General features: G+C 43.1%; 1 protein-coding gene across 2 annotated transcripts in view; it reads right to left on the bottom strand.

Moving 5' to 3' along the window:
• Window positions 1-880: 880 nt before the first annotated feature.
• Window positions 881-18,876, bottom strand: part of RASGEF1C (RasGEF domain family member 1C) — a 78,004-nt gene continuing 60,008 nt past the window's right edge. Inside the window, exons 6-15 of one of the 2 annotated variants that reach the window (XR_012662150.1) lie at window positions 18,162-18,236; window positions 14,403-14,498; window positions 13,203-13,305; window positions 13,021-13,100; window positions 12,291-12,386; window positions 7,041-7,136; window positions 4,892-5,015; window positions 2,732-2,804; window positions 1,439-2,322; window positions 1,016-1,137 (exon numbers count right to left, since the gene is read on the bottom strand). Coding sequence is in view for 1 of the 2 variants with exons in the window: in XM_075102820.1 (XP_074958921.1) it covers window positions 2,298-2,322; window positions 2,732-2,804; window positions 4,892-5,015; window positions 7,041-7,136; window positions 12,291-12,386; window positions 13,021-13,100; window positions 13,203-13,305; window positions 14,403-14,498; window positions 18,162-18,236 (768 nt within the window). In the remaining variant the exon portion in view is untranslated. Of the gene's footprint in view, window positions 2,323-2,731; window positions 2,805-4,891; window positions 5,016-7,040; window positions 7,137-12,290; window positions 12,387-13,020; window positions 13,101-13,202; window positions 13,306-14,402; window positions 14,499-18,161; window positions 18,237-18,876 lie in introns of both variants that reach the window. The other variant, XM_075102820.1, reaches the window with a different exon arrangement.

The following is an 18,876-nucleotide window of genomic DNA, read 5'->3' as shown; positions in this document are numbered from 1 at the left end:
AGACATTAAGAAAAAAGTGACCATTAGCAAACACTTAAGCATTAGCATTGTTGTAGATATGTTTATGGTTATTGCTCTCAATTTGGTTGGAATTTAACAGGCTTTTAATGGCATCATTTTGCAAATGGTTCTGCTTGAAGGAATGGCTTTGTGTGCAAGCTTCTCTGTATAGCTCTCAGCTTATGTATGAATATTAACAAACAGCATATTAACAGTATCACCAGAATAGCGATCATTCCCTGCCTGGAATGATGTACCATCCTTACACTTAGTTCTTCCATATAAAGCTTGAGTAAACACACGACGTTTTTACGTTCCCCAGCTTGAATTCATGTGCTGATAGACCTATACAGAGAGGAGATCTGAAGTTCTGCCTCAAGCCCCTACGTATGCGAATCTAGCAGAAGCTGCCCTGCTCATATCAGCAACTGCAAGAGCAGTGGATTCCAGGTGGCCAAGATCCAGACTGCACAGGTTTTCACAGATCACAACCCAACATAAGAACTGCACTGCAGACACTACAAACCTTCAGTGTTTCACATAGAGCATGTCTCAGGCTGCTGTGCTCCCGATCAGCTCAGTTGTCAGAGCACCCCTCAAACGCTAGCTCACCAGTGCCTCACATTTCAATGGCTCACTCAGGCACGGATAACTTCTGGAGCCTGGCAGAGGGCACAGACAGTTCCAGTTTTCTGGCTAAATGCATAAGCCAACGCAGCCAGGTTTTGTGATTAGCCTAATTTTTCAAAACACTACAGCCACTTGGAACCACTCTGTATTGAAATAAAACCATTACTGATCTCAAGGAAAGGGTTATGTCCTTCCGTTGCAGACAGAGAAAGACTGGAACATCTGAAAAGGCCAGCATCAAGTCAGTAATAAAATGCAAAATTTGGTATCGTGGCATTTATATTTCATTTCAGGTTCTTGAGATCTTTTCTGGGTCAGGTAGGAACATTCCTTCCACATACAATTAGTCTGCTGTTAGGGCTTAGTTTTGAATCTAATATCCATACAGTTCATTATAATTTAATATTATGTGTTACAGTAGCACCTTGATTATTGTACAACTTTAAACAGAAGACACAGCCCCTGCTTCATATTATTTGTAAGGAAATGGTGAACATGGTTTAGATCCTAAAAATAAAAAAAGAGAAAAAAGGTTATCTACTCATGAATGACAAGTTCTTTAGCGCATTCGGTCTAGTCTGAAACCCTTTGTCTTTTTAAAGCGTACCATGTAGTTCCCAAATTCAGAGCGATTACCTCCCCCTTCCTACCCTCCCACATCATGTTGCAAAATAAACAGTGCTGTATTAATTGGAACCTGACAGACTTTTTTTCAAATGGTAATGCAGTGTCTTTTTTCTGTAAGTGTGATAACACCCTCTAAATGCTGCATCTTGGCATCCACAAAATTAGGGAATACACTACATACATTAAGTAGAGGTAAGTTGAGTCCAGAGTCATTTGCTTCTTCAGTTCAACTCTAGATGTGGTGGGGCGGCTGGTCTTTAAGCAATACCATCTACACTCTCTGCCCTCCTCAGGTCTGCTGAGGTTCACAGTAAGAAAAGCAACAACGGTGGTGGGAAGGATAACTAAGCAATAGTCATACTTCAGATTGTTCTCTGTAAAAATTCACGGGGTTTGTACGACTGTCCCATGCTGATGTGGTCTGTGTGTGACATACGTGTATACATACGAGCGAGTGATGTCAGTTTTCATCCGCTTGAAGCTTATACCTGTAGCAGTCAGTGCTTTGTTCAACAAGGCTGGGGACTGCTAATGTAAGATTAAGTTCTTTCTTCGTTCAGCAATTAACCAGATTGCTGCTGTGTCCGTGTTTGATTTAATTTTACAATCCTCAGAGGGTTTAAAGAGCCGCTATCTGAAGCACCTGCTTCTGAAATCTTCATGTGTATTTTTTGCTTTCCTTTTTTAATACTTTTCCTTTCTCTTTTGCAGTACCATGGTTCTCCATGCTCCTGATTTTCGTACGTTTTCCTTCAGAGGCAAAAGTTACAGTGATCCTGACGCAGTTTGGGCACAGCCGCAAATAGTCTGTTTGTCCTTCCTCTCTATGTCTCGTAGTTAGAAAAGCGTCATTGTGCACACAGTTCTGTTGATTTCAGTGGATGAATCCAGTTCATCCATCATGTTAGGCAGTCAAAAAACCCAACAAAAAACTCAAACGAAAGAAATTGTCTAAATCCCAAACAGGCATCTTTGGAATCAGTAGTGCAAAATGTTTGCGGATTTCTTTTCCTTGACCTACTGCAATGATCTCTTAATCTTCAAGTCTTTCCTAAAATAGTGGATCTGTAAATTTAAAACATAAGAACAATGAAAAAAAAGCAAATATAAAGGTGGTGGGTTTTTTTTAAATCACTCTCTTTAGATTCTCATTTACACCAAATCTCTATACATCTTAAGAGATGTAAACTGTACGAAGATCCAGTTAACCTAGGACATTTTTCAGCTACACCATGCCTCTTTTTCATGGGTACAGCACTGTATAAATGCACAAGTGGAGGGTATTCTTTCAATAGTGGGTAATTGGAGATTACAGTTAGTTTTTCTCAGTGCAGCCTCAGCTCTACAGATTAGTCTTAAATGGAAAAGACCTCCATCAGAGGTCACATTTTAAATGCCAGCATGTTACAGGCTTTGACTATCAGTGCAGCATTTTGGAGGTACTTTAGAAATGAGCTGTAAAGTGAGTGGTTACCTTAAGGATTTCCACCTGTCTTTTTCTGTCTGGTTTTCCGGACTTTCACTTTCATAGGAAGCCAGATACAAACCTGGAACAGGTAAATATGTGTTACTCCAACAGCAACAGTGACCTCTTATCCCTCCACATTCTTGTACATCCTACATTGCACCACACAGCAAGAGAACATTTAAAACTTCCTGGTCCATCAGGTAGCTGGTAATAAGTAGGACACTGATGTTGAGCTCACATGTCTACCTTTGGAAAGCTGTTAGGTTAATTTTGATGGAACAGTAAAGGAGCCCAGAGTTAAAATATGTTAGCGTGACCGTCTTATAACAATATTAAACAGTTAAATGGTCTCTGGTTCTGCATATGGAGATCCGGGACTATTTACCCCATCTCAGAGCTGCTACCAAAGTGTTATACGAACATTAAAAAAAAGAGACAGCGAGTGCTGACAGCTAAACAAATAAACATTTCAAAATTAAGGATATTCCCATCACTTAACACAACTTTATTTTCCTCAAACTTTTAAAGCTTGTGGGGAAATGGTATCTTAAATGAATACAAAACACACTCAAGGTAAAAATGAGTTACAGAAACCAAAGAAGGAACCCAGTAGAAGAAAATAAACAAGCTTTTTTTTTTTTTTTTCTGCAAAGCTGTGCACTGTAGGATGTATTTTATAATACCAAAATGTGTCTAGGCTGTAGAGTCTCCTCTGCAAAAGCTGGTGATGCATTAATAGCTCCCTGTCTTGACAGAATTGTTTTAAAGTAGGCTGTGATTTGCATTCACTTACATTTCCTCATCTGTTTAGCGATGCTTCATCCTTTCATGCTCGAACCATCTCAGTATTCAAGTCTGTGCTACAATCCAACTGCATTTTAATATTCAAGTGTTGGCCCACTATTCCTCCACACCATGACAAGCATAGTACAGCTGCATTTCACATACCACTGCTGCATCTCTCTATTATATTCTCCCACTGTTTACTCAGGGCAGGTCCTTCTCCTCTGCACTTCCCCTGGGTAACAGGGGAGGCCTGCTATGGCTTCTGCAGAGGGCATCACATGAAAGCAGTGTGGATACAGGGGAGGGCACAAGAGAAAATCTGCAAACAATCAGTGGGTTAAGGTGACCCTTTTTTGGTCCAGCCACCTGAAAATGGTACTTTTAAACACCACTTCTGAGATACCCCTGACTTTCATTTCTGTCCCTTTAGAGCCTAAAACCAGCACAAATGCCTCCATCCCATCTCCTTTCGATATGTATTACTTTAATCACATTAATTATTCTATTTTGGCAGTCATTCTTCTTAGGATTTAGGCAGGATTTTTGAAGCAGTATTTTGTGTTCTGAAGTAGTCTGTGAAATGAAAACTGTCTGGTCTGCTTAACTTGGATTAGTACAGAAAACTGCCTATAGAATAAAGAAAACACAAACCCAACACCAGTATAGCTTATGGGAATACAGCTAGAGACAATTTCTGTGCATGACAATGTACCAAGAGGCAACTGACATGAACCAATACAAAGTGACACACTCTGACATGCTGGATACCACACTGAAGAGGATACATAAGTATAAAAAGACAATCAGAGAAATAATTTCAGAACAGAAATAATGTCAGAACAGGGCTTTCATAGCTACAGCTTCAATTAATTACTGGAAAATATTTTTCTTAAAATTTTTTTTTCTGTAGGTAACACATTTCTTTGCTGTAGTGAAGGAGGTCAGCTGGACTACCATTGCCCTGGGCTGTGTTCACTGAAGAGATGACAGTGTTGGTTTGTGGAAGAGATTAGCTCTGGCTCCATCAGTCACAGGAAGAGTGGCTAAGGGACAGCTGACATTCATAGCAGTCCATGACATGGCTGTGTGGCCTCTTTTCTGGTTTACAAAAATAGGGCCACAATGGCAACTTCCTAGACAGTGCCTTATAGAGAAGCTATCGACAGAAGAAAAGCAACCAGGCAGCAGCTTCATGAGCCAGAAGGTTATATTTGCAAAACCACCTTGCTAGACTGGGGAGAAACAAGCTGCATGACAAGAAAGCTAGGGAAAGAACTGGGACTGGTCAGTGAGAGAGCTCACCAAAGCATGGATCAGGGTGTTAATTAGCAGTGATGAAGAGACATATTTTCAGTGATTAGAGATTGTATAGAGTCTTACCATCTTCAGTAAAAATGGGAGCAGTATGCAAGTAGTGGATGATGTTAGGGTCTTGTTCAAAGGGACATTCCACTTGCTTCCATGTTATAAATTCTCCTACTTGTTTAGCCAGTTCCAGAAATTTCTGTAAACATAAAATCATTCCACTCAGATCCAGTAAGATTATCTCACTAAAAAAACCACATCGAAGCAGATGAATGGGATCCAGGATCCCTTGTGCCAACCACAAGGATACTAGCAGAAAAGAGCCTCATATGTTTTAGATGGGTTTATTTTCACAGTTCATTTACAGGGGAAAGCAAGAGGAAAGGGTGTGCTATGTTCCTTCTTACAAGCTGACTCAGTTTGTACTTAAATAAAAATGTATCTGTGAATAAAGTTATGGGTTACACATACATGCTTAAGAATAGAGGACATAAACTTTGATGGAACAGGAGAGAGCAGAATTAGATATAAGTTACACAAAGTGGAGCGACTCCAACACCCCACAACTCTTTGGGTCTTGTAACAGTTCTGATATAATTTAAGGCAATGCCAGGCTCAGTATTTTATACATTACTCACTATCTCACAATGCCACTAACTGAACGTGGGACCTGGGGGGATCTGGTCGATGGCAAGCTGAATGTGAGCCAGCAGCGTGCCCTGGCAGCCACGAGGGCCAGCCGTGCCCTGGGGGGCATCGAGCCCCGCATCGCAGCCGGGCGAGGGAGGGGATTGTCCCGCTCTGCTCCGCGCTGGGGCGGCCTCACCTCGAGGGCTGCGGGCAGTGTTGGGCGCCGCAGGGCATTAAGGTTATAAAGCTACTGCAAAGAGTCCAGAGAAGGGCCACGAAGCTGGGGAAGGGTTTAGAGGGGAAACCGTACGAGGAGCGGCTGAAGTCCCTTGGTGTGTTCAGCCTGGAGCAGAGGAGGCCGAGGGCAGCCCTCATGGCGCTCTGCAGCTCCCTCCCAAGGGGAGGAGGGGCAGGCGCTGATCTCTGCTCTCTGGTGACCAACACCAGGACCCGAGGGAACGGCAGGGAGATGTGCCAGGGGAGGGTTAGGCTGGGCATTAGGAAAAGGTTCTTCCCCCAGAGGGTAGCGGAGCCCTGGAACAGTCTCCCCAGGGAGGCATCACAGCACCAGCCTGGTGATATTCAAGAAGCTCTTGGACGATGCCCTCAGAGACATGGTGTGAATTTGGGGTGTCCTGTGCAGGGACAGGAGTTGGGCTCGGTGATCCTTGTGGGTCCCTTCCAGCTCGGGACATTCTATGATTCTATGAAGGAGAAATTTAATGCAACCAAAGTGATGCTGAAGAAATTTACAAAGAATTTGAGAGCTCAAACTATTTTCTCATTGATGCTGGGCAGTTCTTTCAGAAGCACCCCAGCTCTGCCCCTCCACCAGTGTATAAACACAGCCACCGCCATGCACAGTGCAATGCAGAACACCTGAGTGCCTGCACACTGCCACTAGCAACAAGTTGCCAGTGTAAAACCATCCCCTCCTGCACAGAACTGGGGTTACTCAGGATATGTGACTGATACGACCTAGTGCCAGGGCTGTGCGGGAATATAAATCCTTCTACTGCATTTAATATCAATCCTTCTGTGTAAAACCTACAGGCAAGAGATAACACATTCAAATCCTTATATCAGCAGCATGACATTTACCTCATGGACACAGTGACTGGGTACTCTAGATGTAATTCTCTTTGTGTTCTAATTTTTCTCTAATGACCACAAGTAGTTTATGTCTTACTTTGCCAAACCTCTTTATTAAAAATGAGAAAGGGCTAAAAAGGCAGATAAAATAAAATATAAAGCATTTGCTACTGACTTGCGTCTGTCTGCTTGTGTAGGAAAAGTAGTTTTCCATGGTTTCTGAAAAAGTCATCTTCCCCTCAAAGCCGTAAGTACAATCTTTTATACTATTGACACTATATTTCTAGCAGCCAACCAACATCAAGCAAGTTAGGATGATCTGCTTGTAATGTTTATATAAAATATTAATTCTTTAAAAAACATTCTGGGATTGGTTTAACCTTCACACAGTCACTAGAGATCGACCCTTTTGGCATATTCAGTCTTTGTCGGTCTGCACTGGAACTACAGGCAAACGGTCTCAGACAGAGCAGGATGTATAAAAACATTTTTCAGATCTTACTTCAAAGTTGACGTGTCCATTTGGAAGGCGATTAGCACATCCTTCATTCAAAAAATAAATGTCTTTGATCAATAGGCTGAAGAAGGGGATCACAATCTGTGAAGAGAAATGACATAACTGTTATCTTTCCAGTTCAGTATTTTCTCTGCATGAAAGAAGAACTCAATCAGGAGAGAGGAGAAAAAAAGAAATAACTTTTCAGTGTTCTGTGCACTTAAAAAGCAGTACAGTGACAGGCAAGTGCAAGGGCAGTAGGGTATAGAGACACCTTAAGCCATCAGGAGGATGTAATGCTGAATGAACTGAATACAATGTTCACTGAGCAGAATAACGTGGCTAAGAAAATGCTAATAGCCCAGTTTATTATCAACAGCATCACTGTCTGATGACAAGATCAGACAGCAAATTGCAAAACAGAATTGCAGAACTCTTCCTTTCTCTGTTGGGTCTTTATAAGCAAAGATGTTGAATACACAAATTAAGCATTTTAAAGACAGCTGGGAACCAAAGAACCAGTATTGTCCCTGAGCAAGGCAAGACGAATAAATTTTAATGACCAAGGACTTGTCTACAAACAGTTAATCCGGAGCTGTTTAATTTTCAACTGCTCCATGCATGGCTGCCTCTTGAGGGATGTAATTTCCTTACTGGTGCCTGATTAGTACAACCTGCTTCTCCAAATTAACCTGTAGACAGTAGGATTGAAAATATTAAGTCAGTTGACAGGAAACTGCCAGCAGTAGCCAGAGAGATCATTGTAGCGCTCGAAATAAGCCCTGGGCATCATCCAGGGCCAAGTGGCATATAGCAGTGATCCAAGCCTTCTCTCTAACCCATCAGAGTCAGGTCATAATTTGCTATAGAAAAAGTCTACTTCTAGGTAAGACTCTTGAAATTAATGCAATTGCAGCAGAGATAAATTTGATGCCAGATGTTCTATGGCAGAAAGCAGCAACACTGCTCCTGAAGTGCATCCCCAGCACTTTGGCAGAGACCCAGGGTGCAGCAGACTCCCTCTGGGTCCTCTTGTGTCACAACTCAAAGGGAAAAGAAAGATAACACGAAGGACCAGTCCATGACAAAGCTGACCCCCAGGGCTCTGGGATTCAGTATTCAAATCTGAGTTTACCCACCTCTCCAGCACTGGCACTGTGGTAGAAAAAGGCCACTTGAAGGGTTTGAGCTATAAGGTCAGCAGCCACCTCTGTGAGCACCTTCCTGTGGCAGCAACACCTGCCTTCTAAGCCACTAAGTATAAACTTAATCACCACAAACTTAAAGGAAAGCCCTCGCATGCTAGAGTCTCTAAATGTTTCCACTGTTCTATTTGTAAATGAACAGAACTGTAGCTTGTTAAGCGTGCACCAAGGTTAAAGTGCGTTCATGGCACGCAAGACCAGCCAAGGGAGCAATCCTTAAATATTTAATGTCGTAATGCTATTCCACCTCATGTTGTACACCAGCTGTAACAGGATATGAAATGGACCCAGGACAGGATTGGCAGCCGTTATTTTCCATTCTACAGCCTTCACAATGCAACAGTGAGTGCGAGCAAGTCACAGATGTGAAAACACTTACGGAGGCAAGGAGTCCACAAGCCACTACCAACCATTGCTGTGAAAATGGAAGCCAATTTTTATTTCAGCTAAAATACCACATGCAATAAACTTCCAAAGATCCACATCTCTGCTGGCTCTTTTATGGGACAGCCATAGATAAACTCTGTAATATCAGTGTAATAGCCATAAAAAAGCTTGGACTGACACTCCAAGAGCCACTGGCATTATCCTGATACATCCCACTGATATAATATAGGAATGGAAACAAAGCACAGCCTAACCCCCCAAAATCCTGAGCCCTCCTATGAGGGTGAGGTGGAGAAATTTCTAGTCAAACTGAGCTACGTGTGTTTCAGGATTCACTTTTATATCATCAAACTAGATTAATCAACGTGAGATAAAGAATACAATTCAGTCTATGTGGTTTGTTTCTTATAAAGATGATGATAACTCTAACCAGTGTGGTCTTATAAGGTGGAAGGATACAGAGAGCTGGAGCCAGACACTGATCCCCAGCTAGAAATTACTGCCAGGTTCTGTCTACATATTTTTTGCAGGCAGATGCGGGCTTGTTCTGCCCTGCTCCACACTGCCTGGGAGCTAGGTCACCATCATTAGTGGTACTAAACATAAATGAAAAGCCTTGCTGAGAGGGAAGGTATATGAATGTGGGCTCAATGCCATGCTAATACAGCTTCAAAGCCACCAGTCAGCTCAGAGAGTGGGTAGAGCTTGTTCTCATCTGCATCCAAAAGGTGGCAAAGACATACCCTAGGATACCAATTCTTTACACATTGCCAGGGGATTTCTTTCTTTGGGCCACCATTTATTTCCCCAATAAAAATGTTACCCTGTATGTTGTGCTTTCCAAATTTCTGTAGGAAAAGCAACAGAAGTGGATACAGCTACACTCTAATGTTGGCTTCAATCCAGGCCCTTTGCTAGCGTAAAATCTGGGTCAGTGCCAGAAACTCATATTTCACTCCCTTTTGATTCATCCCCCGTGCCATCCAACCCACCCACATGCTGAAGGACAATTGCCTCCTGCAGAAGGAAGAAAGCTAATGAGATCAGGCATGTTCTTCATAGTATGAGATGGCAACAACACAGAGTACCGCACTGTACATACTCCCAACATTTCAAAGCCAGAGAAATGCCATTAGCACAATGCAGGGTTTCCCAGTAGAATGACTTAATTTTGGAGATGGCATAGGTCAGCTGACTGCATAGATAAAGCCAGACTTAGTTCCTAACAAGCATGCCCCTCTGAATTCTGCATGAAATATCAGCCCTTCTTCATTACCAGTTCTCTCACCCTGCACTTTGGCAGGTTTGTTTCTGCTGCTGTATTGCTCCTCTCAACTTTGAGAGCTGCCTTGCCGTGCCTTTTTACAAGCCTGCTCCTGAACAAGTAGCGAGTAGTTATAACTATGCCATTTACACACTGAGAGAAGGGCTGGATTAGAACCATGAGGACTGAGGTCAGGGATCCTCGATGGGTGTCTTGAGATCCTTCTCCTACAACCTGTGCTGCAGTCTCGCACGAGCACCCTGAGGATGAGGATGGAGCGGGTGATGAAATCAGGCAGTGCTCTTTGTGCTGGAAGGCCAGTGTCATGAGGGGGATTTGGGTGAGATGGGTGCACAGAGTAGGAGGAGGGAGGGTGTCCCAGGTCCCTGGCTCACCCTGTCTCCCTCCTAGGATATAATTTAGCCCCCGAGCTGCGCTTCTGTTCAAGTGCTGTTCGAAACTCAGCAGCCAAGACACCAGCCCTGAGGAGAGAATAAAGTAACGTTTCTGGCGAGGCTGCCAGTTAAACATTAGCTCCTCTGAGCCTACAGGCAGTTTTAATTCCTGCAAGACATAACCCACTGTTCAGTCTGTTGGTCTGCGATAAGAGCGCTCCCTCCAGAGTACCTTCCTTCTCAAGCAGGTGGGCTGAGGCCTGAAGCCTCCATCTGTGCTTTTGGGGTGGCCACTTGTCGAGAAGAGGCATTGGGGTGGAGGGCATTGGGATCTCAAACTCTTGTAAGCACAATTTGATTTGAACGTAAAAGTTTTCTTCAGAGTGAGCTCTGCTACATGAAACAACATAACATTTTCTATCAAAAAAGTGATCATGTTCAATTTTATTCAATCTCATTAAAATAAATGATAGTCTTGCTTATAAAAAGAAACAAAATTCCTTAATTCCTACAGCAAAAATTGCATGATCTGCTGTACCGGACACTGTAAAATACCCAGTGTGAGTAGCTACCAAATCATATGCCTGTGCCTTTTCTTGAACTAATGTTATCTACACAAAGGAAGCAGAATATGGGCTTTTTCTTATGTAAAATAGATTCCTTTCAATCTAACAACCTCTCTGCCCTCAGTATGAACCAGCTAGGGGTAGAGATAGGACAGAGATTGCTAACTTCCACAGGAAATTAAGTCAAACAATGAAGCAACTGGTTTGAATATATATGATGGTCGCAGGAGAACTAAACTGCAGAAGCATCTCAGACTGACAGGTCTTCGCTGCAGTATGTGAGTGTTAAAAGAATTTCTCTGCCAGCCACAAACATCCAAAGCCATCATCTCTTCTTTGGACAGAGAAGTGCTTTTCACAACAACTCAGCGTACTCCCACTGCAGCTGAGTCAGCCTGCAGCCAGATGCTGATCTCATTTCACTGTAAATGCTGTGAGACTCCATTAGCTTCAGCAGATTTACATCAAATTTGCAGTGATGTGAGAGTAGCATCTGGCCTGGCTCCTCTAGTGAACGAATACTAAATTCCATATTACGCTTGTTCATGCAGTATCTACTTTACCTTAGCCATGCTCTGCGCAGATTACCCATTTATGACTATGACAATCACAATGTTAAAAACAAACCCTCTTTCATAAAACAAAATAAAAAGAACTGAATGGAGAAATAAGAAAATTAACAAGAAACACACTGGGGCACAAAACAGGAGGATCCTGCACTAACCTCTCATCAATCTGATTTTTGCAGCATCAGTGACATCTCAGAAAGCTATGTACCTGCCACGGACACTGATAAAACACACCAATTCTTGTTCACTGAGATGGCTGCAACAACCTAATGAAATGAAAATTCAGGAGGAAAGATTTTCACCCCAAATTTGCTGCAATGGGTTCAGACCAGACTTTTTTGCAGGACTTGTGGTAAGTCATCTTTCCCTAATGTAAATGGAGAAGCACCTCACCTCTGCATGCCGTGCCCTTTGCTCTCTATCTCAATCACACACTGCACATTAGGGGCTTGTCTGCACAGAGGCCTGGCTGGCACAGTTGTAACAAAAGCGCCGTTCCACCTGGACCTGCCAGGCTGATGCTCCCTACCAAAATAAAAGTAATTTTAGTCTAGAAGACCTGTTCCATCAGCTTTATCGATCTAAACAATGTAAATTTTCCAGGGAAAAGAGATGCTTGTCACAACGTCCTCCACGCTGTGTGCTCTGCCCAATGTCTGAGAGCAAGTCCACAAAAGCCCTGTGATCATTTTCAGAGTCCTTTCAGCCACAGAGTTACATTTCCAATTGCATTTAGCAGTGCATGGGCCTTGCATTGGTGACCCATGGAAGGGAGGAGAGCCTTTGCTTCAAGTCTTTGAGCCACTGACTCTCAGCAGCAATGCACACCATCTATCTGGAGATAAATGAGAGAAATGTGGTCACGCCTACCTTCTCCCTGTTGCTGTGTGCGGTGAGTGATCTGTGAGCAGCCCCCCGCAATGCTGTTCTGTAGTTATAGAAGTTACCAGTAGGGTCCATCTGGTGCTAGATACACAAATGAAGACATGTTGGTTAGAAAGCGACCTGGGTCCTCTGAAGACAACTTTACCCTCAGTTGTAGCAAACCCTGAAGAGAGCCTAGCCAACATCTTCAAAAATCCGCATGCACAAAAACCCATGAACCACAGCTACAATGACAGATCTACAGATCATGGCTGTTTGTACCTTTGATTCTTCTAGTAACACCTTACTGACCTTTTATATAAAGAATAAGGACTGCACGTTTTATATATGCCGAATCCTGGTATCCTCAATACAAAAAACAACCTTGGACCTTGTTTACTCAACATCCAAGGTACAGCTTGGGAGCTTTACGCTCAGCATTGTGTCTGTGGCCAAACAAAACTGGCGCTGGTGGAAGCACTGTGGCTTACATATAGGATACTATTTTTGGTTTTATTCCTCCTCCTATCTGAGCGCTCCAATTCCCCTCTACATATCAGCAGCTTCACAACTTCCTGACTACACCTGGGAATCTTCAGCCAGAATCTGGCCATCTGTGTATGGAACACAGCTACAAACATCTCATACCTGGATAAAAATGTGAAAATTCATAAACAAAAAAAATCCAGAATATAATTCAAGCAGTGTATCAGCACCTTTTTTTTTTTTTTTTTACCTCAAGAATGAAAAATTTGGCTGTTTTCACTTTTGACCAAGTCTTCTTTAGCCTGGAAACTGGACTCATGTTCATTCCAGCTGTGAGTGAGAAAGAAGAAAAGAAAGCCATGGATGAGAGTCAGATTTCCCCTTTTCATCTGTGACAGCTGATGGAGGGACCTGGTTAGAAGCTGTACTTACAAATGATTGCCATCAGCGAATTAAAATTCCCTATGTTAAAGCACTCTCGGGCAACGTCAATGAAGAATTCGATGACTTGTGCTCGCTGTTTCTTTTTTGCAGGCTGCAAATTAAAAATAAATTAATATCTATAATAAGCATATGCAGAACTGGAGGGCACCTCATATATTTGTTACATATGTAGCAGGGATTCAAGCACAGCTTGGGTCCCCTGTGTCAGCCACCGGCCCTAATTCTGTTCCAGCAATCCAGTGGATGCTGGTGACTGGCAGTCTCCAAAATCAAAGCTTTCATTGCAGTGACACAGAAGAAATTCACAGCAATTCCCAGGCTTGCCTCAGTTAATGTCTTAGCACTGGAACAGGCAGCCCAAAGACCCCTGAAGTAGTGCCTCAGCTCCCTGCTGGCCTCCCTCAAGTCAGTGGGCACATCAGCACAGACTTTCCTAAGGGTGGGATTTCCCATCCATGCAACAGCAGCATTATTCCAGACAGACTTTGTTTCACTGCATTAATCCCTTCCCCTCTTCTGGCCCTTTCAGCAATATGGCCAGGCCAAATGGTAGCTTGCATTTTAAATACACGCTTTAATTAGACTACAATCACCCCACCTTTTCTAAAGATGATCTTCAAATGTTAATGCTTTTGAGTCATGGGCTATCTAGGCTGTTTACACCATTAATATTCCTCTCTTCCACACCCTTTTCAAAGGAGAAAACATTAATTTAGTTTTGATGGGGCCAAGTGAACAAAATAAAACCACTACCAAGTTAAAAAGCCACTAGTCACAGCTACAGTAACGGGCAGCAGGACAAAGAGCCATGCAATGGGAATTCACAAGCACAACAGAGCTTTAGGATGACAGATAACAAATACGGTTTCACTAGAATCTTTTCGAGCAGAAATCTCACAGGATAATTCAAGGCATTTTTCCTCCTTTTTTTCCCTGCAGGGTTCATTATTCCACACTGTGCTCCTTCTACATCAAAAGAGCAGTGCATCCCCCATGTGTCGCCAGCTCTGTTTTGTGACGTGTTTGTCATTTATCAGGTTGCTTCTGCCGAGTGCAATATTACTAAAACTTACTGTCGGATGCTTAGCTAGGTCACAAGAAATAAATCCCCAGGTTTGCTTATTAATGTACAACCTCAAACGGGTACTTCAGGCCTGTGGTAAAGCATGCCACATACTTTTCACTCACCATGCAAATTTCTGTTGCTACAAGATAGCAGAGTCTATTGAACCATTTCACATAGGCCTCAAGGTTACTCGTCTTCTTCTGTTCACTGAAACAAGTCTGGGGAGAAAAAAGCACAGAAAGGCATAGAACTGTGCTTCAGTTAGCTGTGTGATCGCTAATGTAACTACTACACAAAGGTGATTACTTGGCCACATCTCTCTCATACACATGGGAGACTGTGCATCAAGGGCCCTGCTCAAAAGGCACCGGGTAGGTGGGTGGCTGGGAGATGCACAGGGTCTAGCTGAGCGTGTCACACTGCACAGTTCACACTAGCATAAAGAAAACAGCCCCGTTTTGCCTGAGCAAGTGTTCACCAACACAGTCTGCACTGACCCTTGTTCACTGGGATGTTCACAGCTGGGGCACTGCAGGATTCACACAGCAACAACAATATGCAGAAAAAGTAAGACAAGCACAGTCTTCCACAGCACGCTCAGTTTGTGCGTTTTATTCAAGGATTTCCTTCACTTTAGTAAATGCAATCACCCACAGCCCTTTTCTGGAGGGGAGAGACCAAAATTTAGCGAAGCAAACAAAAGATGAGCAAAAGAAAATACAGTTCTAGTTGCTTCTGTGTGGGAAAAAAAATATCCCTTATTGAGTTTTCAGGATAATAGGCTCTCTAGTGACAGCTCTGTCTTGATGGCTGCTCTTTAACAGGTCGCTTGTATGCCAGAGATACTTCATTGATAAGAGCCATTACAAAAGCTTTTTTTATATGAAACTTAACGTAAATTCCCATAACAGATACAGGCTGTGGGAGCAGATACTTGGCTGAACTCTTCCAGTTCCTTTGGCATCAACAGATAATTTGACTTCAGCAAAGCAATAGGGCAGTTCACATAGCCTGAAGATGTTGCCTGGGATTATAAGAATTCAAGTAATTTTCCCAGCCCTAAATATTTAGCCTGTCCATCTAGGACACACAGCTCTCTAGAGTTCATGTGATTTATTTGAACATTCATTAATATCCACTAGAGGGTATCAGAGAATAGCGATTTTTTTGTTTTATTAAGATGATCATTTCCCAGAGCTACCATAAATACATGCCTCTAAGAAAAAATCACAACGCATAAACACAGATTCATTAATGTCAATGGGATTACCCATATTATGTAAGTTAAACAAGTGACTAAAACCCCTTAAGGCTTAACAGGGGCTTAACGAGCCCTGAAGGCTTACAAGATTCCCAAGGTAATTCAAGGTAAGAAAATAGTCACCTGTGATGTTTAGAAACAGAAATCACAGTACCATGCTATGGAGAAAATCTTAACAAGCCTGAAATTTCTAGCCACTTTATGAGTAGACTACATATACAATACAAATATATTTTAAAGCATCTCAAAGGTGAATGTCAGCAAGCAGCACGTAAATATCAAACAAAACAAAGGGTACCCAAAGCATCCCCAGTATATCCACAGCAGTTGCTTTTCTTGCACTCTGAGGTACTGTCCCTTGTTACTGCAAAAAAGTACACAAAACCTAGGCTTTGTTCTGAATACGGTATTTCCATCTCAACACTGCTGTCCTAACCAGGGCATAAGAACCACAGCTAATACCACAAAACTTGTGAAAAATATGCAACAGCTAAAGTTGAAACAGACTGCTTTTTAAAGGTTAAGCTTTATAAATGGCAACAATATTTAGCACCTCCCTAGCATCTTCCATCTGTAACTCAGAGTGCTTGATAAACATTCATAAGTGAAGCCTTTTGAAGCCCTCATGCAAGAAAGATGTTTAATATGATCTCCAGCTGGAGGGAATTCAGACCAGAGCCAACTCCCTGTGGTTGACAGGGGTGGTCTCCATAGGTCGGGGAATGATATGTCACTCCATGTAAGGTCTGGGCTGCTCTGTACAATGTTCTGCTGGGTCCCACACAATCCCTTGGCTATACTTTACCCTGGTGTGGAGGCTCTCCTAAATCATTGCTGGGACCTATGGTCATCCCAGGGAAAGGGTGGAGAAAAGTTGCAAACTACCTCTGCTCTCACCAGCCTTGCTGACTTGAAATCCAATGATTTCTTAGTGCCATGTCTTGTGTGAAAATGTTACAGCAGTTTTTGCTTTACTAAGTAGATCCTCCCGGGGGGAAGACATTGCCTTGAACTTAAAAGGCAATGCAGTGGCGCATCCCTGCTTTGCACATGGTTTTTAATCTGTTATGCACTTCATTGAAGTCACAGAACTGTTACTGGGCAGCACCTTGGTGTTCAGATTTGCATTTGAAGAACATGCATAACTGTCAAATAGCTTGCCATAGTCTGTTGAGATGCTTTTCTTGGATTTCCCATCCCACCATTATTTTCAGGGTCTCTGCCTCTCATTCTAATCCTTCCCATCCACTTTAGCTGACGTTTCCTTATGTTTACTTGGTAACCTCAAACTCTCTTCACATCTTGGTGGTATCCTGTGCTGGCCCTGCATTTAAAATTCTAGGCACAGCTACAGCCGTTGTGTGTACATTAGTTTATTGCTGAACATTTCCTTTTTCCTCTCAGCATCCCCTCCCCTCTATGGCTTTATGTAATTTGATTTCACTCACGGCTGCCCCCCTTCTAGTCTTCCAAAATTCACTCAAATTTAGTGTCGTCATTTGATCTCTTTCATTTTACTTCAATACAGATAGTGACAACTGTTCATTTTCAGTCTTGTCCCTTATGTTTGCAGCAGGTTGCTGAAATCTCACTGTGGCTAGTTTGATATTTCACCTTTTCTGATGAAATTTTCTGACATTTCTGTTATTTTGATGTTTCTGACCCATCTTTGCTATCTTGAGGTTCCTTCCTAAAGAATGTGATCAACGCTCAGAATACTCGAAACACCATCTCTGCCCACTCCTCTCGCCCTGAAACCAACTGCAGAACCTCCATAACTCCAATAAGAGAAGGAAAGAGCCCAGTGTTGCATTTTTGATTCATCCACCCATTTTTTCATCATTACAAGCCATTCTGGTGCTCTTTGGACAGCACTATAAACAGAGGTCTTCCTGTTATTTTCAGCATCCAGTGATGAAATTCTGCCATTGATGTATGATCTCAGTGGGAGCCCATATGCAGTTCTGGGGAAGAATTTTCTACCCTCTTTCTTTTCTGGCAGTATGTGAAATCTGTGACTCTCCCTCTCCAGCCAGGAAGTCTCTTTCCTTATTGAGACTCACTGAAATGCTGCTTCAAACCCCACTGAAATCAGTGGAGAGACTCCAACTGGCTTCCACAGACTTTGGACGAAGCTCTGATCAGGCACTCCATTCCCTGCGGTGCTTTGGGTTAAAAGCTATTGTGTAGAGAGAGCAGAGTATGTTGATTCATGACGCACTGACTCATTAATGTGGTGTCTGGGCACACACTATGGGCATTACATCACGTCCAGAGTCTTTACGCCTTCAGCACTGGGAGCAGACATTCCCTGGTTATGTACAGCCACAAGCCATCTGCCCTGGCCAAAGCAGGTTGGGAGGAACAAGCCAGAAAGCAGAACATAAGGGTGCTGGCCAGTCTCAGGCTGGGACATAGTCTCATCAGGAAGGAATGGCAATGACCTGCCAGCACGAGCTCTACCAACAGGTCCCATCCTTGTCACGAAAATACAGGTCATCAGTTGGCCTAGCCCTGATCGACATGTGCCCCAGGCCCTGCTCTTATGGTTCTCGTCACATCAGTTCACCTAGAACAAAAAGCGATCACAGGAGACACTTTACATGTGGACAAATCATACCTTGGTGCCATCCAGAGGGTCTTTATGTACAAACGCCTGCACAAACTCCTCAGGTCCAATGTGACTTAGCCTTTCCTATTACAAGGGGGAAAAAAAGAGAGAGAGAGGAAGAAATAAGAAAGCACCCCAGAATCTCTTCTGTTTCTCTTGGGAAGACATCCCCATTATCTGTCAGCTCTGAATGGTGTTACTGAACTGGTAGACAGCAAACTAGCACCAGACATAAAAATTCATAAGAACAATTAGAGTTATTTCAGCAGAAAGAAGAAAATGAGAATAGATGTGTCTTATTACTGACAAGCTGCAGGAAGACCCCTCTTCACTATGCAGAGACAAAGGTGCCGGATGCACAAGGCTCCACCTGGGAGCCAGCAGGCCTCAGTTTTGTGCTTGATGCTGCCACAGACCTGCTGTGGTCCAGCATTACTCAATAGCCTTGTTTCCCAGCTGTTAAAGTGGCAGTTATGCTGTTATCTGGTAACTACAGCAATCCATTGCACATCTGCACACACAGTGCTCTGACCCTGCCTCCCGACCCACTGGCACTCAGGTGATGCCCTGGGGTGGTGGCTCTGTGCCACTGGGGAAGGAAGGCATGGAAGGTGCACGCGCTTACATTAAAGGTTTTGCTTACGCTGTGGAGTGTCCCAGGCATTACCCAAAACAAGAGTAAATAAAACATCCAGATCTCTCTTGTAAAAGACAGGCCACCTCC

Source organism: Phalacrocorax aristotelis, chromosome 8 (genome assembly GCF_949628215.1).
Source record: "Phalacrocorax aristotelis chromosome 8, bGulAri2.1, whole genome shotgun sequence".
NCBI classification, from domain to species: Eukaryota; Metazoa; Chordata; class Aves; order Suliformes; family Phalacrocoracidae; genus Phalacrocorax; species Phalacrocorax aristotelis.
Note: the sequence above shows the minus strand (reverse complement) of the source record. Positions and strands in the feature narration are given on the sequence as shown.